General features: G+C 32.0%; 2 protein-coding genes across 3 annotated transcripts; one reads left to right on the top strand and one right to left on the bottom strand.

The window, feature by feature from the left end:
- Nucleotides 1-5,738: 5,738 nt before the first annotated feature.
- LOC132759719 (BTB/POZ domain-containing protein 6-like) lies at nucleotides 5,739-9,604 on the bottom strand. The gene is made up of 3 exons (XM_060751538.1): nucleotides 9,271-9,604; nucleotides 8,404-8,513; nucleotides 5,739-7,924 (listed from the first exon to the last, which is right to left on the bottom strand). The coding sequence occupies exons 1-3, from the start codon at nucleotides 9,412-9,414 to the stop codon at nucleotides 6,862-6,864; spliced, it is 1,317 nt and encodes a 438-aa protein (XP_060607521.1). The 5' UTR covers nucleotides 9,415-9,604; the 3' UTR covers nucleotides 5,739-6,861.
- A 3,172-nt stretch (nucleotides 9,605-12,776) lies between these two features.
- Nucleotides 12,777-18,470, top strand: LOC132759717 (protein crumbs-like). Of its 2 annotated transcripts, XM_060751535.1 has the most exons (9): nucleotides 12,779-12,942; nucleotides 14,684-14,756; nucleotides 15,080-15,166; nucleotides 15,705-15,777; nucleotides 16,046-16,156; nucleotides 16,541-16,657; nucleotides 17,132-17,176; nucleotides 17,597-17,788; nucleotides 17,994-18,470. In XM_060751535.1, the coding sequence occupies exons 2-9, from the start codon at nucleotides 14,730-14,732 to the stop codon at nucleotides 18,221-18,223; spliced, it is 882 nt and encodes a 293-aa protein (XP_060607518.1). In that variant the 5' UTR covers nucleotides 12,779-12,942; nucleotides 14,684-14,729; the 3' UTR covers nucleotides 18,224-18,470. The 2 variants fall into 2 exon arrangements, with proteins under 2 accessions (XP_060607519.1, XP_060607518.1); XM_060751536.1 differs by lacking the exon at nucleotides 15,080-15,166 and having other exon boundaries at nucleotides 12,777-12,942.
- The last annotated feature ends 7,807 nt before the right edge of the window (nucleotides 18,471-26,277 follow it).

The following is a 26,277-nucleotide window of genomic DNA, read 5'->3' on the forward strand; positions in this document are numbered from 1 at the left end:
TCCCAACGTATTTTAAAAACATAAGTAATATATTGTGTTGTTCATAATTGTCCTATTCGATTTAATTACCGTCGGTTTTAAATGGAAGACCCGAGAATAGAGTTATACCTTAAGTGGTGTATTTTTCTCCCAACAACCTTTGTAAGTACTGCTATGTTCATGCTTGCCTTGTTGAAACTGTCTGTTGTTAATGAAAGTATTTTAATATATTGAGTAATTAAATGTTCACACAAGCTTGCAAGGCTTAATAAAGGTAGCAAAGACATGTCTGTTTCATAATTGGTCCTTAAATTTTACAGCTTACAGCTTAAATAAACCTTATTGCACACTACTAAAGTAAAATGTAACTCCCCTTCAGTATTTCATATAGTAAACGACCATTTATCGCCCTTACAACACGTTGTATATGTATTTATAAAGAACTTTTATTGATGAATTTATCAAGGATCTTTACTGTTTGTGTAAGTGCGAATATCAAAGCAGTTCAGTCTTATCTGTGTATGTGAGAAGTTGGCAGTAAACAGTGATCTAAACAAAAAGGCATTTCAATTTATATAAGGATATCAATGATCTGCTGTTATGCTCAGCTGTCTTGGCATCTAGCAGGGCATTCCTGAATAAAGTGTAAAAATGATCTGCTTAAACACTCAGCTGTCTTGGCAATCTAGCAGGGTATTTCTAAATATAGTGTAAAATGATCTGCTGGAATGCCAAGCTTGCTAGGCAGTCTAGCAGTGCATTACTTATTATATAGTGACAAAATGCTCTGCTTGAATGCTCAGCTGGCTAGGCAATCTAGCAGAGCATTCCTTAATACATGTATAGTGTAAAAATGCTCTGCTTGAATGCTTAGCTGGCTAGGCAATCTAGCAGTGCATTCCTAAATATGTTGTTAGAATGTCCTGCCGTAATACTTAGCTGTCTTGACTATCAAGCAGTATATTCCTTAATATAGTTTATAAATTTTCTACTGGAATGCTAAGCTGACAAGGCAGTCTAGCAGTGCATTCCTAGATATAGTGTAAAAATGCTCTTCTGTAATACACAGCTGTCTTGAAAATAAAGTAGGACATTCCTAAATATAGTGCGAAATGCTCAGCGGGTGGGCAATCCAGAAAGCTTTCTAAAATTAGTGAAAAATGTTCTGCAATATACTTAACAAACTCAGGCATCTAAATAAAGAAAAAATTGTTTTTTAAAAGCCAATTGGAAAAATTCGGGGCTTTTTTAAAACACGTAAATATTCTTCTTTTTTTATCCTTATGCACCCAATCCCTTCTGAAAAAATTTTTCTGTTGCAAATCTTTTTCACTGTCTGCTTCTGCGACCGTGACTACTCCTCGAAACTTCCAGATTTGTAAAAAGGGGGGGTTTAAAACTCCAAAGATACTTTTCATTTTCCAACTGATTATTGTCCTAACCCATTTTTTGGTCTGCACTGTTTTGAGGAAATCACAGTTTTTCGGGAATTTAATGTCAAGCAATAACCCAATTTACTTCACAATTATAATGGGCACTCCAATTTTCAGAAATTTTTTGGTTTAAGGAGATTATGACAATTTTTTATTCAAAAGGCCATCCAAGTCCATTTTTTTTTTTCGACTTTATTTGCACTCAAAAACTTTCGGGAATTTTTGGTCCAAATAATAATTACATATTACATTTTGACCACCCCAGAATCCTTTTTCTTGTCTCACTGATTTTTTGGGCACTAGCAGCTTTCAGGAATTTTCTTTTGAATAAACTTTTTGGAGTGAAACTCTGTTCTGATAGGGCCCTTTAAAATTTTAAAAAAAAATACATATCGCAATGCAACAAAAACCCTAAATCCCTTTAAAAAGAAAATTCCCAGACCAAAAAAATTTCTCTGGCCCCCCTTTTAAAATCAAAATTTCTTTATCCCCTTTGCACAAAAATTTCCAAAAATTTTAATGTCCAGAACAGTCCAATCGCAGAATAACTCTGTTAGCTTTTTAAAAAGGTCCAAAAAATCCCAAAATATCCCATTGGAACACGGGGTTCCTTAAATCGGGGTGTCCAAAATCATCGCAGACCAGAAAAAAGACTCTGCGTTCCCTAAAGCAAAAAATGCCTTTATCTCTATTGCACCAAACATTTCCAAAGTCTCGATTCCCATACCCCCCAATGAAAAGATCTTTTTGGGGCCCCCAGAAGTCAAAAAATATCATTATTTCCCCTTTGAACCAAAAAAATCTAAAAACGGTTCCAAAACAGTCGCAGACCAACAAAATGACCCCTATGGGAAAAAGAATACCCCAGGAATTTTTAAAAACTTTTTTTAAAAACCCTCTAATTTTTTTGCCAGCTTTGCGAACCAAAGACATTAACACTATTTAATTTCCCTGCAATTGCTTTTTGCCCCGTACTTCCAGCAAACATTTTAATAATTAAGAATCCCTGCAAAGCTTTCCAGCTGAGCATTCAGCAGACATTTTTTTCACTTTTTTTTTGCCCCGCTAGATTTCTAAACCAGCAATCATTACAGCAATCATTGATTTCCCTTTTTTAAAATTTAAAACCTTTTATAAGCTCACTTTAATGTAAATTTTTCAATACCCCATTTTTTTGTAACGAATTTCACATGTCATAGCCCCCGGGAATTCGCCCCCTTGTTTTTGCCCCATCTTTTACTTTAATTTTCGGGCTTTTTGTTATTCTTTTAACGGTCTTTATCTGACAGTTAATCCGTGTGTAATTTCTAAAAGAATGCTTTTCAAAATTTCTTTTTAATTAACGGCTAATTGTATTCTTTTACGGTTTTTAAAATTATCCTGTTAATTTTTTAAAAGAAGCCTTGGGGAAAAAAAATTTTGTAAATTTTGACAAAAAAATACTCCAACTTACTCTTTTAAAATTTATGCCAAAACTGCATACTGAACGCCAAAATAAGGGTGTTTCTTAACATTCAGTAAACCCATCTAAAAACTCTATGCTTTTGACTTTAATAAAACCAATTTTGATCTAACAAATAAAAAGGCCGTGGCCAATTGAAAAATTTTAAAACCTATAAAGACTTTATACTTTTTTGAAAACTTTAAAAAAAAGGAGGGAAAAACCCCTGAGGATCTTTACAAAGGGGCAATTGAATAAAAATGGGGGACCGACAAACCAAAAACATTCTGCAAAGAAGCGTTTTTAATAGTTTCAAAAGATAAAAAGAAGGAAAAAACCAGAAATTTAGAAAAAATTAAATTTTTTTAAAACCCGAATTGTCTTTTTGATTTTGGGTTTAAATGATGAATAAACGAAATGATAATCCCGGGGTTTTTCGATTGAAAGCATATTTTTTACATTGTTAAAAATAACAAACCTTAAAATTTATTTTTTCCCCTTTTTTACCCAGGAAACCCTTCTGATTAAGAAAATGCACAAAAAAAAAAAAGTTTTTGCGGCTTTCCACCCCTTAAATCCCTTTTTTTGAATTTAGAATTTTTTCCAAATTTTGGAAAAAACCCCCCCCCAAACAACCTCCCAACAAAAATTTCCCCAATTTAAAAAAATTTAAAAAGGGCTTTTTTTACAAAGAATGGAAACCCTTAAAATAACCCCGATTCTCTTTATCATAGTTTCCCAAAGTTTAAGAAAAAGGAAAGAAAGATCAAAAAGGGCCCAAATTTAAGTTTTAAACCCGCAAAACCCGGGCCCTTTTATTTTTTTTGTATTGCTCAAAAAAAAATAATAAAAATATCGTACCTCAAGCATTTTTGGGAATTTTCCAAAAATAGAAATACTTAGCCCCCCTTAAAAACAGTTTTAGATCTAGGTTTGAAACCTGTGCAATAAACAATTTTCAAAACTAAACTTGGTTCCCAACCCAAAATGTTTTGTAATGGGGTTTTTTCAACAATCATAAATTTTCTTTTCAAAACCTAACAATTACTGTTTAAAATGGGTTAAATTTAAATTTTTAAAATTTTTTTTTTTTTTCTCTTCAAATTTTTTATTTTTATAGACTAGAAAAAAAAATGAGTTTTTAAAACTAGTAAATTTTGTTTTCAAAAAGTATTAAATTTTAAACTAAAAATCTCGGGAACAAAAACAACAAAATTTTAAATTTAAAAAACATACTTTTTTCCCAAATTTCATAAAGAATTCCCCAAAACCCTTTCAAAGAAAAATAGTTTAAAAAATTTGAAATAAAAACCCAATATATTTTCATATGAAGTGGGGTCATTCAGTTTAATTTTTTAATTTAAATCATAATTTCTGTTATAAAATGGGGTTAATGCTTTTTTTGTAAATTTAATTTCCCAATTGATGTTTTTACCCCCTGAATACAAATTTTCAATTTGAAATTTTTTTTTGAGGAAAAAGTTTTTTTGTCCCTGTGAAAACTTTTTTGGGGATCCAAAATTCAATCCCAACGGAATCCCAAAATGTCCCTCACACCGTTTTTTCAAAAGAATGTAATTTACTCTGTTTTTTAATTTTTTTACTGAATTTTGAAACTTTGTTTCAAGGGGACCACGAATAAAGGGCCAAAATTTTAAATGTTATTTAAACACGGTTTACAAAAAAGACAAAAGGGTTTTGTATTTTCCTTTAAAATTTTTGAAATTTTAGTTTAACCCTTGTTGGGGTCGTAAAACCTTGGTTTAATTTTACTTTAGCATTTGACGTTTGGTAAAAATCAAAAATATATGTTAAGGGCCCATTGTTGATAGTTTAATAGTCTGATTTAAACCCAAAATTTGAGTTTTTACTGCACATTAAAACTTTCGGAAGATTGTAAAGAGATTTGCTTCATTACAGTAAAAGCCTATTTGGTAGTATAATTTATAGATATTTTTAAATGAAAACATTTACTTCAAAAGTGACTTTAATTCTGTACAGAAATGGCATGTGTTCCTGAATATTGCCTTGTTAATGTGAACATTTCAATCAAGGTAAAACAATACTTCAAAATTAAAAGATTTTATAAGTAATTATCTTATATTTGAACTTTGTCTTTACCTTGAGCCAGGAAGGCTGTGACATTGGTTGTACCCATTGCAAAGCTTAAGTAAACATGATCCATGTAGCTTTTTTATTTACTGTACATTTTAGATAATGCAAATGTGTTTTTCCCGCAAAGAACACAGTGACTGCTAATATAAAGTTAGCAATGTTAAAGTTTAATTTCAAGAAATGTAAATAAAAAAAAATATTTAAGTGCCTGTCTACAGTGGTAATAAGGACACAGATACAAAAGGGGAATATATTGGCGTCATGGGGCCTTCTGTGTTATTGAAAACTACCTGAAAGGCAATCGCTTATTAATACAAGGAATTTGCTGGTTGATTGTGTGTTGACTCAAATACAGACCTTTTTTAACATGACGAAGCTATTCACACGAGAATTCCATTTTATGGCTATCTCTCTGAAAAGGTGTAAACATATATTGTCATATTGACATACAAGATTTAAGAACAACACTAGTCTTTTAAAAGATATAAAATCCCACAATTATTTTATTTTAGATATGTTCTCTTTTTTTCTTTTTTTTTTCTTTTTTTTCTACAATGATACCAAAATGCGAAATTATAACAGATAATTTGTCAAATACCACAGATAAATTACAAAATTAAATGTTGAATATTATAAAAAAAATCGTAACTAAAAAGAAAAGATAAACTACATTGTATTATAAAAAGTTTGTTTATCATTTCCAAACTCCAAATCTTATTTTTTGACAAGCTGATTTTATTTAATTAACTGCCAGTACATTAAGAAAATCGCGTCGAAGTATGAATGGATGCAGATTAAACCATTATCTGATGAATCTGAAATTATTAGCAATTGACACTAATGAAGAGCCAGACCCGCACTGCGTGTACGTGCAGCCTTACTAGGCCCTCTACTTTTAGTTGCTTGATTTTTACTTGTTGGATCTGGAAAAAAGTTGATGGCTGCGTCGTCGTCGTAGGTGTCGTCTTTGTGCAAAACCTTTAGAGCAACACATTACTCCAGCACCTAATAAAGTATCAGTACAAAACTTTGAATACATGCTTATCATGACAAGGTGCAGTCTTAGCACAACGGGCAATATGCTTAATACCAGTTGTATTAAAGGTATGACCATTTCTGTCAAAATTGCAGAAATGATTTTAACTAAAGGAATCAACATGACACAATTATAACAACCCAAACATTTTTTTAACAAAAATCAACAAGAAAAGGTATTCTGAAAGCTACTTTTCGGAGTCATGTCCCTTTGTATATAACTATTTGTGAATTAAAATGGTTTCAAAACTATCAAGGACATTCACGTGAAACTGTCATGACAATGCGCAGTTCTAAGGCAAACGAATTGTGCATTAAGCTATTCTTTAGAGTTATACCCTTTTTTTAACTTCGTGTCGAAAATGCTTATCTTAATCTATAAAAGTTATCAATTTAAAACTTAGCAAACATGATGATAATGACAAGATGCAGTTGTAAGACGAGAGGTATTATCCTGAAAACAATATCTATTGGGATACGTCGCGTTTGAGCATAGTCTTATGAACCCATTCTATAGGCATACTTGCTTATCGGGTTAGGACAAAATATTAGACAGGTGATCGTTATTGTTATAGATAGAATCTTTGCTTACATCCATATCATTCATGAATTAATTTTCTGTGTTTGTTTCCATATATGGTATTTTTCTTGTATTGACAACAATACACTTATTTGCTGACAAAAATCCATTACAGATCAAATTGTATAGTTGCTTAGATTATTACAGACCAACGCATATGTTTATGTAACAAATCGTCCAAATATAACAACTAAAGGTTGAAATATCTGTATTCAAAGATTCATAAGTTTATTAAAAGGAATACATATATTAACATATCATGCCTTTTTAAGAGTTCCTTACGAATAAAGAAGAGCCGGTATTTGACCAGAATCAACATCTGTCTTGTTTTTGTCCATCGGACTACGTCTAAACGATATTACTACGCCTTTTCCTTGAACCTGTTTTTGCCCGCTATTTCCATAGAATGATTTGGATCCTTGCATTTGTTGTGTAACAGTATACCACCTGTTTTGTTGTATTTTTTCACTACCTTTGAATTTTATATCGATTGTTGTTTCATCGCCATCCCTACAGACTATTTCTAGGTTCTCTAGTTTTGCCATGCACCAGTTACTTTCGTCATATATCTTAACACTACCGCGAATAATCCCATCTGGGAAAGGACGGTATAACGATACACCTATTAGGTTTATATCACGTGATGACCTGAAAGAAATAGCATCACAGTCATTATCGTTGTTGTCCCAGAAATCAAATATTCCCCCAAGAACTTCTTTGAAACGACTTGCTCTGAATATCTCGGTAGCATTGCGGGGTTTTGAAGGAAATCTTAGTCCAATTGTCGATGTGTCGCCATCACGTGGCAATCTACAAAACTGCCGATAAACCGCTAATTTTTCATCCGAAGTTAGCAATCCTGTGCCAGAAACAAGATCAGTAAACGTTCTTTGGTCCATATTTGGAAATCTTATGAGATACAGAATTTCTCCCAACACTCCACGCATGTTTACATCACTTATTTCTATACTCTTTAAACGGCATTGTTCTTCTGCCCAATTCAAACAAGCAATGAAGATGGTTTCCTCATTTGCCATCAATTTATCAGAATGCAGTAATTTCCTTAGGCAATCAAAGCATAGGTTTTGATAATCCTTTAGTGGACTCTTCAGAACGTCCATGCTGTTGGAGAAAATTGTAATGAAGCAATGATTTCGTAGCTCATTCTCATCAAACATATGGGCCTGTTCTAATATTGTACATACATTGTCACATGTAATCTTCGTTTCCAAGTATTCTCTACATCTAGTCACCAGTCCTTCTACAGCATATTTCTTGGCTGTGTACATGAGTGCCATCACCGTGTCCGGAGCTATGTCAATTCTATCTGTATATAAGAACCTGTCAACAATAAGTGGTGAACAGTATAATCAGATGAAATAAAAGATGTGCTAGAATACGATGTTGGTGAATGAATGAAATACATATTAGTCCTAAAGGGGAGAGAGATCAGAAACATGTGTTTACATAGTGAATAAAAATGAAAGTATACAGTTTATTTTTTACTTACAGCTTTTGCAGATGTGAAAATGTTTCCTTTCATCAGCGGTTTGAACATAACATACAGAGTGGCAACATGTTTTTATTATTTTATTATTTATAATTTATTATTTATCACGTGACTGTTGCAATTAAAATGAATACCTGTTAAATGTTTTAACGTCACTGCATTTTTGACTACGTTTTTAATTGTTCATGAATTCATGAATATGATCTAGTATTTGGGTTTTGTTTTTATCCTTTATTTATTTAATTTGCAAACATAATATTAACTTAACAAAGTCAAGTAAGAAATTGAAGGTGAAGTAAAATGTCAACACCTTAGAAAGATTTTCATAACGTCTGCTTCTATATCAGGAATGATAACTTCTCGACCCATCTCCGCCATTTGACCATAAAACATAGCAAAGAAGACCTGGCTTCTGCTGCACTGAAAATATCAGTTCCATTTTAAAATTGTGTAATAACATATACTGAATATTATGTTATAGATTTAAATTTCCGACACATTGTATTGTTTCCGAAAATATGAATTACTAACATGACACATACAAAAGTATCTATTTCAGTATCTATGGATTTAAAGTTTCGATTAGCGAGTATACACTAAAAGATGTTCATCGCGAAAAATTTTATTCAATAGATCAATTTCTTAGATGAATAGAATAGACTTCAGTTTTAAAACATTACACTGCCTACTCCCTTTCTGTGAAATGTAACTTACGCGCTATCAATAATGATAGAAAAATGTAAAATAAAGAAGAAAGAGTACAGAATTGTTTACGTGCAGCTTTCTTTTATCTTTGAAATGCATTCAATAAACCGATTGATAGATCGAATAATGTATGGTATGTCAAAGTGGACATGCTCTAGATACGATTTTAATTCATACAGCTAAATAAGATCGAAACCGTTCATTGAACCAACTAAGTAATACATTAAAGTATAAAGTTTTTTGATCAGGGACACAATGGCTTGCCCCTGGCAGATTTTAAACCCAAGCAACCTGCAATCCTCCTAGTCAGACGTGTTAACCTCTGTGTAGCCGCTTTTAATATTTAAAGAGTTTAAAACTAAGCGTAAACTTACAGTAAATACACATAATTTTATTGTAACAATTATCTCCTTGACTTATTATTATATCGTGTTATTTATTTTACAACAATAAAAACAAAACAAATACATACCAACATATATTTATGTGCTAAAACTCGCTCCCCTGTGGCACCCATGCGAAAAGTGATATCACTGCCTAGTTCGTTATCAAACATATAAGCATTCGTGGCTGACAAACTTTTGCCAGATTGCCAATCTGTTGATGTGTCATTCATTTTTTCTTCTTTAAAAAAACGAAACTGAGTTAAATTTATTTGGTTACGAAGCTTTTTTTAATAAGCAATAAAAAGGATATTTGAAAATTATATTAACCTAGCTTCACTTTCTTTTTTACATAAACGATCGTTTTTCAAATAGAGAATGTTCAAAAAAGAATAACACATACTGTTTAATATCCGTTAACTATTCAAATGACTTTAGTTTGTAAAGACTTGTAAAATAAAGAGAAAAAGATTACAATTGTTAAGCAATTTGATGCCTTTACATGTTGAAATATGATATGATTTTTTGTAACTAGCTATTTAAAGTGTTTAAGCATAAATACTTTACCATATTGTTTAAATTGTTTTAAGTTTTTTTTACACCACAGTTTAATTATTCTTTAAAAGGCCGGCGACGGATATTGATTTTTTTCACTAATCGTGCTGTGCAGAAAAGTAAATTGACCCCACGCCCAAACTCTTTTCATCCAGGAAAATAAGCAGTTACATTATTATAATACAAATGTTTAAAAAATAAACTTTTTGTATAAGATTTATATGACTTTATGCTAATATAAATCTTAAAAATTCACCATTTGAAAAAATGAGCTTGTTGTACCGAAAATGACTTAATATATTTCATGTTTAATCTATTAATTTAACGTTTATCATAAAAAACAAGTCCAAATCGAATCTTTGAATAAAACATAATACAAAATTGTATATATAAATAAGCAGTTAGATTAACACATGTGATGTTTTATTACTAAATTCATTTACTCATTGTTATAGTGGTATTTCTTTAATGATACATTCGAATGAATCTTCCTGTAAGGATCCATTTGTTACGTCTTACTGGATGATCCATTTGTTTAAAAGCACTTTACTTATACATGTATTTATTTCAAAAAGGTGTCAATTTTGAAATCAAAGATTTCCCATAGTATCCAATGTGTAAATCATGTTTAATTATCAGCCATTTTAGTAATCTAGCGGCGTTTTCGGGAAGATAGTGTAAAATGCTCTGTTGGAATGCCTGGCGTGCAAAACAATCTAGCGGGGTATTCCAAAAAAACTTTGCTAGAATGCTTACCTAAAGGAGTAATTTTTTAGAGCGTTCTGAAATAAAGTGTAAAGATGCTCTGCTAAAACGCTAAACTGACATAGCAATTTAGCCAGACATTCCAAAATGCTATGTAAAAATGCTCTGATGGAATGCTTCGTTGGCTAGGGAATCTAGCATGGTATTCCTTAATAAAGCGTAAAACATGCTCTGCCAAAATGCTGAGCCGGCTTAGCAATGTAGCGAGGCATTCTTAAATACTGTACAAAAATGCTAGGCAGAACAATTAAGCGTGGCATTCTTAAATGAAGTACAATAAATGCTCTGCTGGAATGCTCAGCTGACTAAGAAATATAGCGGATCATTCCGAAATATTGTGTGAAATGCCCAGCTGGCAGAGCAATCTAGCAGTCAGTGAGGGCATTCTAAAAGATAGTGTAATGAATGTTCTGCTAGAATGCTTAGATGGCTTGGCAATCTTGCAGGACATTCGGAAATATAGTGTAAAAATTCCTGAACTTAATTGCTCTGCTGGCTAAGCAATCTAGCTGTGCATTCTTGAATATAGTATAAAATGCTTTGCTCAAATACCGAGCAGGCAGACCATTCTAAGGAGGTATTCTTAAATATAATTTAAAAAAAAACATGCTCTGCTGGAATTCTCAGCTGGTTAAGATATCTAGCAGGGCATCATTTATATAGTGTAAAAAATGTTCTTAATTCAATACCGAGCTGGCAGAGCAATGAAGCGGGGCATTCTTTTATAAAGTTTAATAATTGTTCTGCTGGAATGCCGAGCTGGCAGGCATTCTTAAAAAGGTGCAAAAATGTTTATCTGGAATGCCGAGCTGTCAGAGCAATCTATCGGAACATTCCAAAAAAAAATGTGTAAACATGTTTTGCCGGAAAGCTCAAATAGCAGTACAATCTACAAAAGCATACTGAAATAAAGTGTAAAAATGCTGAGCTGAAATGTTTATCTGGCAGAGCAATCTAGTTGGACATTCATAATTGCAGTGTAAAAATGCTCTGCCTGAATACTCAGCTGACAGAGAAATCTAGCGCGGCATTGATAAATATAGTGTAAAATGTTCTGATGGAATGCCGAGCTGGCAGAGCAATTTAGCAGGGTATTCCTAAATTGAGTGTGTAAATTCTGTGCTGGAAAGATAAGTTGACAGAGCAATCATGACAAGCGGATTATTCTGAAGTATAGTATAATAAATTCTCTTCTGCAATGCTCTCTGAAAATATTTTCAATGGACCCCTGAGGGTAACTGGAACCCAAAACAGGTTTTTTACTCCATTGGCAGCAAACATTCCTAAACGTTTCCTTAGCCCAAGAATGAGTCGCAGACCAACGAAATGGATTCTGGAGAGTCCCTAAAAGTCAAAAAATGTCATTGGCACTGAAATTTCCAGAAAGTCCACGAGTGTCCAAGGATAAGACGCAGACCAAAGAAATTGATTCTGGAGGGTCCCTAGAAATAGAAGATGGCACCAAAGATTTTCGAAAGTTTGCGAGTGCCCAGGAATAAGTCGCAGACTAAAGAAACTGACTCAGGATGGTCCATAAAAGTTAAAAATGCCATTATCTTCATTGGCAACAAATATTCCTGAAAGTTTTAGAGTGTTCAAGAAGTCGAAAACCAACAAAACGGAGTCCTGAGGGATACTAGAACGCAAAATAGGTTATAAATCAGTTTGTCACCAAAAATCCTGGAAGTCTACGAGGATATCAGAAACAGTCGCAGACCAGTGCAATATATTGATACAGGCAATAAAAATAACATTTTAAGAGTCGGTATTAGTAAAAGACGATGCATGAGGAGTAATATTTAGGGATGTCCCGCTAAATTACATTGCCAGCTGAGCATTCCAGCTGAGCATTACAGCAGAGATTTTATAAAATGGAAGGGAATGCCCAGCTAATTTGTGCTGCCAGCGCAACATTCAAGCAGAGTATATATTACGCTATATGTTAGAATGCCCCGCTTGCAGCATTTATACTATTTTAAAGAGTGTTCTACTAGATTGCTGAACATTGCAGGATTTTTACACTACTTTTAGGAATCGCCCGTTAGATTGCTCTGCAAGCTAAGCATTCCAGCAAAACATTATAACACTATATTTAAGAATGTCCTGGTAGATTGCTCCGCCAGCATGGCATTTCAGCAGATCATTTTTATACTACTTGACCGGGGATTTCAGATTTATTTCGCTATAAACGATTTTAAAATCACGCCATAATGTCAAGTTTTTTGCGATACTTGGAAAAATAACATGTGTTGCATGGACATATATTAATCATTATTCAAGACAAAACATACGTCGCTACAGCTTTTGCACTTTTGCATCGTGCATCAAATCTGTCAATGTCGTATATTCTTTTTCTTTCTTTAAAGTATATAAAATGAGACACTTTGTGCGAATTTTCTTCATTGGATAAGTGATTGAACAAGGTATAGAGAACAGCTAAGGTAAGTCTTATGATATTTGTTTTGTCATTCATATTGTTTAAAATTTTTGTTAAAAGAAAATTAGAAAATGAAAAGTTTTGATTTTTGTTTAGGTACTGAAGTTGTGATAACGTTATTTTTACTTCATTGTTCATGTTCTAACTTTCAGTTTGGTCAGGTCTTCTATTTGAACGACCCTAATGTGGTATTTTTGTCAGAATTGGTATTCTCGTGATTTAAAATGTAAATATTTCGCTGCTTCACGTGTTGTTAATCAGCATTAAAATAGTAGAGACATTTCCCAAGATTTTCTACAAAATAACTCTGTTTAAAATGAACTGTTCTAGTCAATGAGAGCGAAGTTCATTTGCGCTTGCTGTTCTTTTTAGGAAAATAGATATAAAGTATTTCTCTACCTGTTTCAAGATATGCTATGCTCAAATTTGATACCATAAAATATTGATTATTGCTTCACAGTCTCCGTAGAATAAACATGTTTTGACAACCGCACAGTAGATATGTTATGTTTTAAACTCTGAACACTATAGTTTGACACGATATGAATATAAAGTGTCATTAAAAAAACTGGCAAGATCAGCATAGTATATGTTTACGTTTAAATTACTAAGAATCAAATAAAGATTATCATTTAGACTTATCCAGGAAAAAGAATTGTGTCTGAAGTCAATTTTCGATTCACTTTTAACGATTACCACCTTAGATATTTTAAATGGACGTGTGCTGATCATATTTCGTACTTTCATCATATCTATGTAAATTTTAAAAATAAGCACTTACTGAATACAATACAGTTTCATTACAATGGTACATCTGTTTGTTGAGGCTTCGTTTTATTAACAAAGATAATATCAATAAACAAGATGTGAATCGTCTGGCTTTTGACATGAACATGAATTTCATAGTTATCATGTGAAGTGTTAGTAACATATCGATTTAACACAAATGTTCACTTACACTAAGCATATTGTCAAAAGAGATGAACACTTGCATGTGCATTTTCCTCCCATCTTTTTTCAAGAGAATAAACTACTTGTATAATTAGCCGAAATAAAAATCAACTACGTTTCTTCCCGAAAATAATCCTCCATCTTGAAAATTCCATACCGGTACTTTAACCGAAAAGCGCGATAATATTAAACGTTCCCTATCCTATCGCAAGGTTCTTTCTGTTATACAATATAAAAAAATCAATGTGAAATTGGTGGCTGAATTTAGCTTGATAAACGCTTTAAAATTAAATAGAGTTTCACCACAGGCACTTAATGGCAAAAAAAGTTTTTTTTTGCGACTACCCGTTGTGTCCGACTTCATGATTTTTATTTATAAACGTCGTAACACATAACAATATACATCAATAAATATCTACCGCCGGACGTTTTTAAAAAATTATAAAAAAATAGATGCATCTATACTATATACTAGTATATAATAGCAAAGCACGAAATGCCCTCGGAACACGTTAACTTTTATTAGTTTATTCACAATAAGTCTTTCAAGTTTCTGCCTTGCCAACTAATTTATTTTATATACTAGAAATTATGAGATTATTAGATTGTGAAAAAAACTATTGCATACAACCTGTTGTATTGCGATTATTTTATCATTGAACGTTAATAAATGAAACTGACAGAAAATCAATGAAAAAATGAAAGGATGTTAAGACTAGAAGAGAAGCAAAATAATTTAATAGGTAGAAAAGTGAGCAAGAATTATACAGCTGCCTTTTTCTTTTCTTTTTCAGTTGACTAAATATCGATTCTCACTGGAATAATACTTGACGTAACAAAATGATGCATTCAATACACTTCCTTACGGTAACGTACATATACCCGATGTTTACTTATTCAAGTAAAATTATTTTTATAAACATTTTATTTCAATGTTGAACAACAAAATAGTTTTAACTCATACTAACCTTCACTAATTTGGAAGTTAAAAGAAAAAAATGGTTTGTGCAGACTTGTGGTAGAAATAAAAAGAAATTTTATTTGAAATACAGTAAATGTATGTAAACATGTTTTTAGAAGGAATATAATAGTACAAGATTATTTTTTTAACAATAAAACAAATGTTTAAGTAGAAAAAGAAATCATATAATAGATATAACGTAAATAAATATAGGCCATTTATACCTCAGATCGTAGCGTGCTTTACAGCGGCCGTTAATGCAACTTCATTCAAGTCATTGTCAACTCTAAACGAAACCTGTATAGATGATGCGGACGTAAGTGATTTATGTAACATTTGAGCTGCGTCACGACAAAACCAACATAGTGCGTATGCGACTAGCATCCGCACAGTCTGATCAGGATCCATGCTGTTCGCTACCAGTTTCTCGACTTGTAATAGAGTTGATAAACGAATAGCATGGATCGTGATCAGACTGCGTGTCTTATTAATTGACACTGCAGAGGTGATCCCCGGCTCTTTTAATTATGAAAAATCCTTTATATTGAAGGGTATTTCCAAGCTCTATTGCGTATGTTATATTGTGATAATTTTCACAGTTACATTAATCGCCCTTTTCCAAGATTATCTACTAGTTATAGTCCCGCCAGTTATTGATTTCCAAACATTATTATATTGGTTAACCCTTGTGTTTTCGATCACTTTGTGTTTAAGTAAGAAGTAATACATTAATGTAAGAAGAAATACATATATATCAATAAAACTCAACTCCACCTTATAATCTATCATTTATTTATGTTTAATTTAATAATTTCATATACATATACATCATTTTATAAAAAAATGTATTTTAGTGTAATGGAACAATGATGTGTTTGCGACCAGGTTTCCGGAGGCCGACACAAGCGATGAAATACTGTTTTCAATGTAAGCACTAATTGTGTTTCTAATTAAAATGAATTTGTATATCAAATAACTCTGTATTTGATAGAGACATAAATTTCCTTAAATGACATGTCTGTTTAAAAAGGATTTTCCTTCATGAATATATGTATTTACGTACTTTGTAAGATTATTTACAAGAAATTGTAAGATAAATCTACCAAAATTGACAAATTTCTAATTAATGGTTACTCTTAAACCTTACTTCCTTACTTTGAACTTACCTGTAAATAACGTTCTCTATATGTGGAAGGTAACTGCACAATGTTTGAACAATGTAAACTGATTTGTGATATTGAAAACGAAAGAATGATCTATTGTGACTGCACTGGAACAGGATTCACTGGGCAATTTTGTGAAAAAAGTAAGAATAGTTAACTAAATTAAAAATCATTCTTTATCTTAGTATTGAAATCATCTTTGTTACAACTTCAAGCACTGAATCATCAATGCATATTAACATAAGGTCATTTAACCTACTTCTTGTGAGGAAATCTCCTTATTCATTTGTTGCATAACGGGACCAAGAAGCCAGGCGCTTAATACTGATTGTATCATATTTTCATATAGAGGCTGTAGTTGACCCCGTGAAGCGAGCTGTCTGAAATAGTTTGATAGAACAGAAAACGAGAGAGACATTTTGAAGTTTAAACTAATCTTTGGTCCAAATTTCAACACCTTTCTTATTATATTATTTATGATAAAGTTCTGAGTATAAATGACCTAAATGACACTTTCAATTTAATAGATATTGACGACTGTGACGAAAGTTATTGTTTAAATGGCGGTACATGTATTGATGGGGTGAAAAATTACACATGTGCTTGTCCACCTGGTTTCACTGGTAGACATTGCGAAATTGTTGGTGAGTCTTATTGCAAACTAACTGAATTGATTTTATTTTGAATTGACATTTAGAAAGATTGTCAAAGCTTTACAGTACCTCTAGTTTTAGAAACAATAATGGAAGAGTCCTTCATAAGGTATTGTGTCTTTACTTTCAGACATTTACATATTTCCCCGACTTTCTTTATCACCTGTTCGTCAACAATCACAAGAAAGTTGTCTATCTAATCTATCAAAAAGTATCTATATGTAAATTGGCAAAATATAAAGAAAATAATCTGTTTAATGAACAACATATGTTTCATGCCATCTTCATCATAGCACATGATTTATTTGTATGATTATAATATTTTTTGTTTGGCATATATTATATATATGAACTTTTTAACAATTTCTTTATGCCCCCATTTTTTAAAATTCAGATTGTGTTTAATTAACTCACTTATAGACACCTGTGTGTTTATTTTTGACATTTTTATAACATTTCTTTAAGTGGCGCCGTGTGAAACAGAAACATCGGAACCATGCACGACATTTGGTTAGTATAGTTTATATACATTTTGTGTGTGTTTATTTGTGCGTGCAATGCGTACGTGCATGTATGAGAGTAAAATAAGATGAAAGTTGTATGTAGAATATTCAATGGATACCAAAACATATGACGATGAACTGTGAGCATTGCAGTTTTTAAAGCATGGACATTCTAGGAAAGATTCATTATCACTGATTTATAGTCTGTTTTCAAAACTATGATACCTGTATTTAAAATGAAGCCAATAATTCGTACATTCAATATATGATATATTACTTCTATCCGACATAACTTAAGATAAGCATTTTTATGACAATGATTTAATTGAAGTGATCATAAAAAAAACTTAAAGTGTTCTTTTGAATAAATATTTTGTTTATTACACTATTTTTGTCAAATTCAGTTGATAAATGTAATCTATTTTAGATAAAGGTTCTTACACTCTTTATGGAGATGCAACATCAAAATGCATTTCATCGCCAGGCTACCCAACCATATGGTATTGTAGAGGACTCCAATTAACATGGAACATATTTTGTCCGCCTGGACAAAGAGTCCGAGTGTTTTTTGTTGACTTTGTTGTAGAAGATACTTATGACACTGTCCGCTTATCAAATGGTAAGTATGTCAATTACATTCAATTATTTGCTGGTCTGAGTTTTTACTGTAATGTGTTTATCTAAAACTTAATGATGTTCTAAAAGATCTAAGTTCATTGACAGTCTTTCATTTCGAATTAAACATGGCATAATTATACATTATATAGTTTCTTGTGTACATGTTCATATATTCAGTAAATGTGTGTATATGGTTTTCATTATAGGTGTATGCCAAGGTTTTAGATGTCCAGATGATATCCTAGTTTTATATGGAAATGCTGATCCAACATATGCTTTTATCAATAATCGTAGGTTTTACTTTGTGCAGAAAACATATGATGCCATACAAGTACCGTATTTCTCTACTGGCAATGCCCTAACCTTGTATTTTGAAACATCCGTTTTTGGCGGTCAGGGAAAAGGCTTCAATGCGGAGTACAAGTGTGTGCCGTAAATATACAGCACAGATATGATTTGAGGGACACTTAATTATTACTGGTTTTAACATAAACATGTTTCAACATTTATTATGACTTGTGTAAAATGAGAATTTTTGGGGACTTATTTTTGCTTGGTTTCTTCTCTGTATATATATATATGGGACTGTAATGTAGAATGAATTATGTATACTTATGTATGTATTGTATGTATTTAAATGGAACACGTATGTAATACCTTCAAATAAAGTGGTTGTTTTAATATGTCTGAGTTGTGTTTTATTATTTTTGCGTAAATGCATGTTCTACCAATATCATAATAACAATCTAACAAGCAATATTCATAATTGCTTAGAAGCCTAGTTAGTAAGTTAATAATTTTGTGATTTCAGTGATTTCAGTTTAAACAATCACTTGAGCCAAATTTCCCTTTATGTATTTTCACGTATATAACGCAACCTTTTTACTTATATAGAAACTGAATATCACATGTGTGCAAATAACATTATGTTCAAATAGGACATCAACAAAAAAGGCAAAGTGAACAAAATATATGTATTTTACAAAGTTCAAAGACTTAGAAATCAACAGCCGCTTATAGAACATATTACAGTTTCTAAAAAGTAAAAGTTCCCTTGAACATAATGATAATATTTAAAGATCCTGTTACTCGTTTTTTATGTTTTATCTCATAAATCTGAAGACCGAATGAAGATTTATCAATATTGTTAGTTCAAAAAGCGTTATTTGCAAATATATTAGCAAATTTACATTTTATGTAAATAATGGGAGGTAATAAGAAATCTAGTTCCGATAAAGTCTAAGCCACATTTTTCAATAAGAAATGAATGCAAAGATTTTAATAATTATTTATAATGCGAATAAACATTTGCACTATACATATTTAACATATTCTTATATTAAGTTAAATTTCATATAATTATGCCTCCAAAACAATTTTCAAACATCGAAGAATATTTAAAATATGTACTGCAAATATTTGTTCACATTATATGTAATCATTGAAATATATGCATTCATTTCTTGTTGAAAAAAAGATGATTTAGACTTTATAGAAAATAAATTTCTAATTACCTCCCTTTATTAACAAAGTTTAATACATTGGTAAAGTATCCAAATCTCACAACAGCAGTTTTGACAACGTTTCATTCAAACTAAGACATCTCTATGGTTGTAAGTTATTTGGTCACCTGACATATTTTATAGAAAATCATTGTTGTCTTTTACAAATTTTCTATAACCGACATATCATACAATTTGCAAATAGTATTCTATTAATAAACGGCAGAGATAAACATGTTTCTGCATAAAAAGTTCTGTGAAATTGTTGAATTTCAAACTATAAAATAAATTGCCCAATCGTAGCAGATAATAAAATATTTCAACCATAATTATGGTAAAATATAGTGAATATGTAATGCTATATCGTTATGATCCACTTAAATAATAATGTTTTGTAAAAGCTAGCTTGAATAAAATAAAATGTCAAATTTAAGGTACGGAATGACACCTGTGGTCCTCCTCTTCTAGAGGAAGTGGAATTATTGAATTTATCAGATCATCATTGAGACATATTACCTTTCCAAAATATAAAAAATAATAAAATTCTTCAGAGCACAATTCAGCCACCGCATTGTTTCTGGGCAGGCTGTCAAGCAGTTTACAAGTACTTGTTGCGTTTACTTTTGCAAGGAACTATACTAGAACAGAGGCACAGTGCAAATAATTGTGTAGAAAGGATTTAATGATCAATCCCAACGAAAGTGATCTGGACTGTCGGGGAAACGAACCCGGGTTGCCCGATTAACAGTCCAAAATATTCCTTTTGAGTAAACCGGATGGTTCTCGATGGGGTTTTATTTTGTGTTTTTGTTTAAATTATACTCCTAACATAACAACATGCAATTAAACGAAGTAACACAGTCCTGAATAGCAGTCATGTACTTTATCATGTTTCGTTAATGAAATGCCGTAGAGCTCCTTGCCTCCAGACATATGCCTCCAGATAAGTCTTAAATATTTCAAGAAAATTAAATCAGAGAAAAACGTACTAAGATTATTTAAAAAGTAAAACGATTCGAGGTTCAAGTTATAATTCACATGTTATAGGCGGTTAATGACTGATTTTGTAGTATTTATCACCATATACCTGCTGTTTTGTTCACACTCACGCAGTGGGGCAAATTTTACTTATTTTGACCTAATTTTGGTAATTTACATGGAATGTGCCGTTTGCAATGCATAAATTACTTCCTTTGTTCACTTCACAGTCGTTTACTTAGGAAATAGGTTTTCAAAATTGACATGAAAAAACATTAATCTGGAGGCATGCTCCAAACAAAAACAAAACAAAAGCGGATTCTCCATTTATTTCCTGTCATTTAAATGTGGTTTCGGCATGCATATAAAACTAAAGTCTATAATTCATATAACGTTATAGAGACGGGGATCTGAATAAAAAGAAAAGTTAAAACGGCCACGTATTCTATTTTGAAATTATATTAATCATTGAAACAATTTATTATGAAATTATATACTCATTTTATTTGCATTTCTTTTAAAATTTCTGACGGATCAAAAATAGATCAACACACAAGAAGTCCGTCACTATGTTTGACAATAATGCGTCTTTTCATTTCTTCTGTGACAAAATGATTAATGTAATCAAAAGGAAAATTAAAAAATGTGTAATGCGTTCAATGATTGATTGATTAATCAGTTGAATCATGGTTGATGGATTGGTCGACCGATGGATCGATTGATTGATTGATTTAATTGGATAACTACTATTTTTCAGGGAAAAATAAACAGGAATATTTTCTTAAAAAATCTAAAGGTTAAAGTTGGTAAATATATATAATTTTTATCACATGACAGGTCAATTCTTTGAATTTTTGCTGAAAGATTTTGTATATAAATATGTAATCAGAAGTAAAATATATTGTAAATTTGTATGTTGATTAAATGTGCTAAATTTATTTTCAACATTTAGTTCAAAGGACGAGGAAAAGAACTAAAGTAACTACACAAGTTGAACTCCTCTCTTTTCTCCAGCAGTTAGAGAATGTTCCTCCTCTGGGACCGTTGATATTGTCGCCAACATTTTCTTTTTCTTCTTTAATCTGTCATTTCTTTCTAAATACTCATCATAGTACTCAATTTCTTGACCACGACCCTGTTTCTTTATTTGCGTTGCAATGAGCACCATTAGCGCCATGGCATAGAACATGATTACAATAACAACATATAATAACTCGTTTAATTGACTGTCACGATACATTTCCTTACTAGCCACGCCCACAATCGTCCCGTTAAGGCTTCTTATCACTTCCATCTCAGTCTGTGATACTTTGCTTGTATTCACGAACAAATAAATTGATGGTTTAGACATGTCTATAAATATCTCAATATTTATACAGAACAAACGTTGATGAAACGTTATCTTAAATAAATTTTAATCCGAACTAATTAATTGAATCGTCAATGTTCCTTATCAAAAAGAAGATGCCAGCGTTGGTGTCCTTTGAATCAATCTTTGATGTGGTTATAATCAGCAATGACATCAACAACTTCTCTAGTGACCTTCAACTTGTAATGATGATTACATACGACACCAGCGGCAGTTGCTTTTTATGGTTTTACAAGCTTTGTAATGAGAGCAGCACATCTGAAACAGATTAAGATGATGTCAAATAGATCTATATGATTATCAAACAATTAATTGTGTATAACAAGATAAAGTAAAAGTGGGCACATGGAAAGAATCAATGACGTTTTGTAAGTAAGCTACCTTGATAACTTTCCTAACATCAAATAACCCAGAGTCTCTGGAGAAAGAAGGATTCAAACCCACACTGATGTGGGGTCAAAGACCTTAACCACTCGGAAACGAACGCCCCAGCGCTTCTCTGTATTGTGCCATTATATCTAAAATTATATCTAAAAGTGAAGAAACACGTCCTGGTGTGTCATCATAACTTAGAATGGAGACAAAAGACCTAGTGTGTCATCATATCTTGAAATGATGACAATTGTCCTACTATTTGCTACCTGCTTAAGACACATTATATACTTGTTGCTTGTATTTTTTTTTTTAAAAAAGACGTAGACAAGATTAGTCAAGTACATAGGGTACAATGTCACTTCCATTGTGATCCTTCGAATAGAGTACCAAAGTGGAGCTCTACCCAATGAATTGCACATCATGATACGGCGACAAGGATACACGTCTTGGTGCTCTATTCGAAAGGATCCCTATGTATGTAACATTGTTATCAATTAGCCAACTGATTGTGCTTTTAAGCATCAACTAATCAAAAAATTGTCTATGTATTAAAAACTAAAATTATTTTATACATATTCCAACACAGCACAATTTAATATTGATTTGAAATAAGTTGTAGCTATCCATTATTACTGAATTAAATTCAATAGAATCGTGCCATGGATACTAAGCAGCAAATCAATATTAATTATTTTCACATTTATAACAATATTTCATGAGGTTATTTCTAATCAATATTTTTTTCTAGGATCTTAAATCATTTTCATGTACTTGCTTTTTATGAACTGATGCCTCTTTTTTAAACTTTTTTTTATGTTTCTGCATAATATTTCATGTTATTCACAACTGTATGATTGTAAATATGTACATTTTATGAGGCCCACAGGGTAGATTGCCTTTGTTGCAACTGTGTAGCCTCTTTAAATAAAGACTTTATTATTATTATTAAACTGATGCCTTATCGATAGAAATTTGTCTCAAATCAAAACATACATCACATATGTAACAAATGTCAATGTTTATGTCCTCTTAAAGAGTCCTTCAAAACTTCTAAAATATTAAATGTAAATCATCATAAAAAGTTGCCAATCTGTAACTTTTAGTGTAAATATTGTATATGAATTTATATGTACTCGTATATTCTTAGATAAATAACACAAATATCGAAAGTAACAGCTCTGCAAGAATTGTGAATAATAGAGCTCGACCGAAATCAATACCACCAAAACATAGAGAATGGTCTTGTGATGGATTTAAACATGTAGAATAGTTAGTGCACTGACTGGAAGGCAATCCATACGCCAGGCTTAAGCGGGGTTGGGGAAGCTAAGAAATGTATAAATAAATTGATTTTGCTACCCCCCTTTTCAACAGTTATTGAACGTTTATGAGTTCTTAAATTATGAAAGCGTTAGAATGTACTGTAGCTTTAGGCTAAAGTGTCTGTATAGGTTTGATTAAGTTGATACATTATCTAGAAATTGTGAATATGTAACATTTAGTCTTAAATTTTAGATTTATATCTTAAATATTTGTTATGACAACTTAATAATTTTGAACATGAATTACTTTAAATTTGAACATTTCTTGTATACACAACCTGAAAATTAATAAAATAGGTCATTTTTGAAAATGTAAAGCTAGATAATACATTAAAATTTGTTACAAGAGTAATTTGTGAGTTTCGTAATTTTTATACAAGTCAAACCATACCGAACAACATCACATATCCAGGATAATTCCAATGTATAAAGATTCCATGTGAAATGAACTCACATCATTCCTAAATTATAGCAAGAATCTCGAGATAAAAAACATGCTAAGAATTATCCTGTCAGAACAGAATAGCCTAATAGCCTTAAAAGCTTTTCTCGCTATTGATCTGGGATGTATTCACCACATCGCTGTTAACAGGAATATCGGAAACGAGTAGAAGCATTCATTAAGACTAGTTTTCTGTCACAAGAATTGTAGTTTTGTCTGTCATTTAATTACCAACACACTTCAATGCGATGAAGAGAATATTGTTGTACAGGCTATTTTCATTTTTACATGACATAACTGAATATGAAAACGAAGCATGCGATATGATTATTCAAAGACGATTCTCTTAACAACAATCAGTAATTGATATCATCCAAATACTTTAGATATTTTAGCGTTTTATTAAATAAACAATGGCATTTGATAATAGTAGCCATGCCATGCACTGTCGGTATGATCAACAATTTCACAACTAGTTTCATCCCTGGTGATCAAAATGCTCATATTCATTTACCGCTGATCTCATTGGTGGCATCCTTGTTCTACTGAGAGAAAAGAAAAAAATAAATATTTCCTTAAGAACGCCGAACAGGACAAAAATACAAATATCGATGGCTTGGTTTGATCGATTGGTTTGTTCATGAACGGTAATGAAAAGTGCAAAGGTATACCATCCATGCCCCCATCCCCGCCCTCCGAACACCGTTTAAGCAAGGTATACAAAGTCATTTCAGAGTTTTGTAATCAGAAAGGATTATTTGCAATGCCTGATTGATGATTTAATCGTTGGCGTTAATAGAAAGAGTACATTAATTTGCAGAAATATATGAAATCATAAACTTTATATTATCTTAACATATCTATCACTTATTTGACATAAATAACTGAGATACCGGATAAATTCGTTTTTGTATGTGTATGTGTGGGTTTTTTTTGTTTTGTGTTTTTTCTCTCTCTTTTTTTTCGATATTTGTAGCGCATGAATATAGGAATCGTCAAAGTTATTGTTGGTAGCAATATTTATGACTAAAAAAATGAGGTTTTGAAAGCAATGTAAAGTAAAGCGCGGGATAATGGTAAACATGGTTAAATAGAAAGAACTTAGAAATCTGAGAAATTTTAGAAGAAAGTTTGTTTCCGGAACTCCTTATGATCAATAAAAAAAGACGCGTAAACATCTATTTTACCTAATAGTATTTTAGTTTGGACAAAGTGATTCCGAGATTTCAATTTGTAATTTCAAAATGACCAATGAAAATTCTACTTATATTCAGCTCTTTCTTGTAAATTTTACAGGAAGTCAAACTGATTTTAGACGGCTTTCGGTCGAATAAGTAGGCAACATATCCTTTGACTGGACTGATTATACATCATTTATTTGGAATAATGGAACCATCCTACAAGTAAAAGAGCAACGGAACTGGAATCCAGAATCCTGTCTTGTGCCATTTAATCATCCCTACATTTTAAGTACCCAATTACAGCAAGAGAAATGTGCACAAAGGCGGAGGGAAATGTATTATTAAGGAAATAAGCACTATTGGGCTTTTAAAGCCTTGAAACCCTTGATCAATTTTGCGCTACAGAACTAACACCCATCTCTATATTCTGTAAGTGCTAAATGTACTGTGTTTAATACTAGACCTGTTAATGTTTGTTTAACAATGTACATGCTAATTAAATTGTAAACATGCTTTGTTTTATCGAAGTTAATTTTGAACATATTTCATGAGAACTCCGAGTAAACTAGGCCAAATAGCCTTATTCAAAGAAGACAGCATCGGAAATTATACTTTTATTAGATTTTTTTTTCATTCTAATGTCTTATTACTGAAGAACTCACGGAACGAAAATTGAAACAGTTTTAAAACAATTAAAAAAACTCCAGTTCCATTGAGGTCCAAAAGATTGAACTGCGGCTCATATGAAAATGATAATAAAAAAATATTCCTGAAATTAGATTAAAGTGGAAATCCGTATCTATTGCTTTTTTTAGCCTGATTTGAGTTAAATACGGTGGCACAAAGGTGACATGTGTGTGTTTTTATTTATCTCGTGCGCACGAGATACTATGTCGTGGCCACAAGTTACTAAGTCGTGGCCACGATATGGCTAAGTCGTGGCCACGAGATACTATGCCGTGGCCACGAGTTACTAAGTCGTGGCCAAGAGAAAGCTAAGTCGTGGCCACGAGATACTATGTCGTGGCAACGAGCTACTAAGTCGTGGCCACGAGATTGTTAAGCCGTGGCCACGAGATACTATGTCGTGGCAACGAGCTACTAAGTCGTGGCCAAGAGAAAGCTAAGTCGTGGCCACGAGATACTATGTCGTGGCAACGAGCTACTAAGTCGTGGCCACGAGATTGTTAAGCCGTGGCCACGAGATACTGTGTCACGAATAAAACCTTACCTTTTTCTATAGCTTTATGTATCATTTCCTCATACGCGATTTTTGTGTGTGAAAATATAACATCAAGACACATTTTTAACAATCACCATG

Source organism: Ruditapes philippinarum, unplaced genomic scaffold (genome assembly GCF_026571515.1).
Source record: "Ruditapes philippinarum isolate M1 unplaced genomic scaffold, ASM2657151v2 ctg4918_1_1_1_1, whole genome shotgun sequence".
Lineage (NCBI taxonomy): Eukaryota > Metazoa > Mollusca > Bivalvia > Venerida > Veneridae > Ruditapes > Ruditapes philippinarum.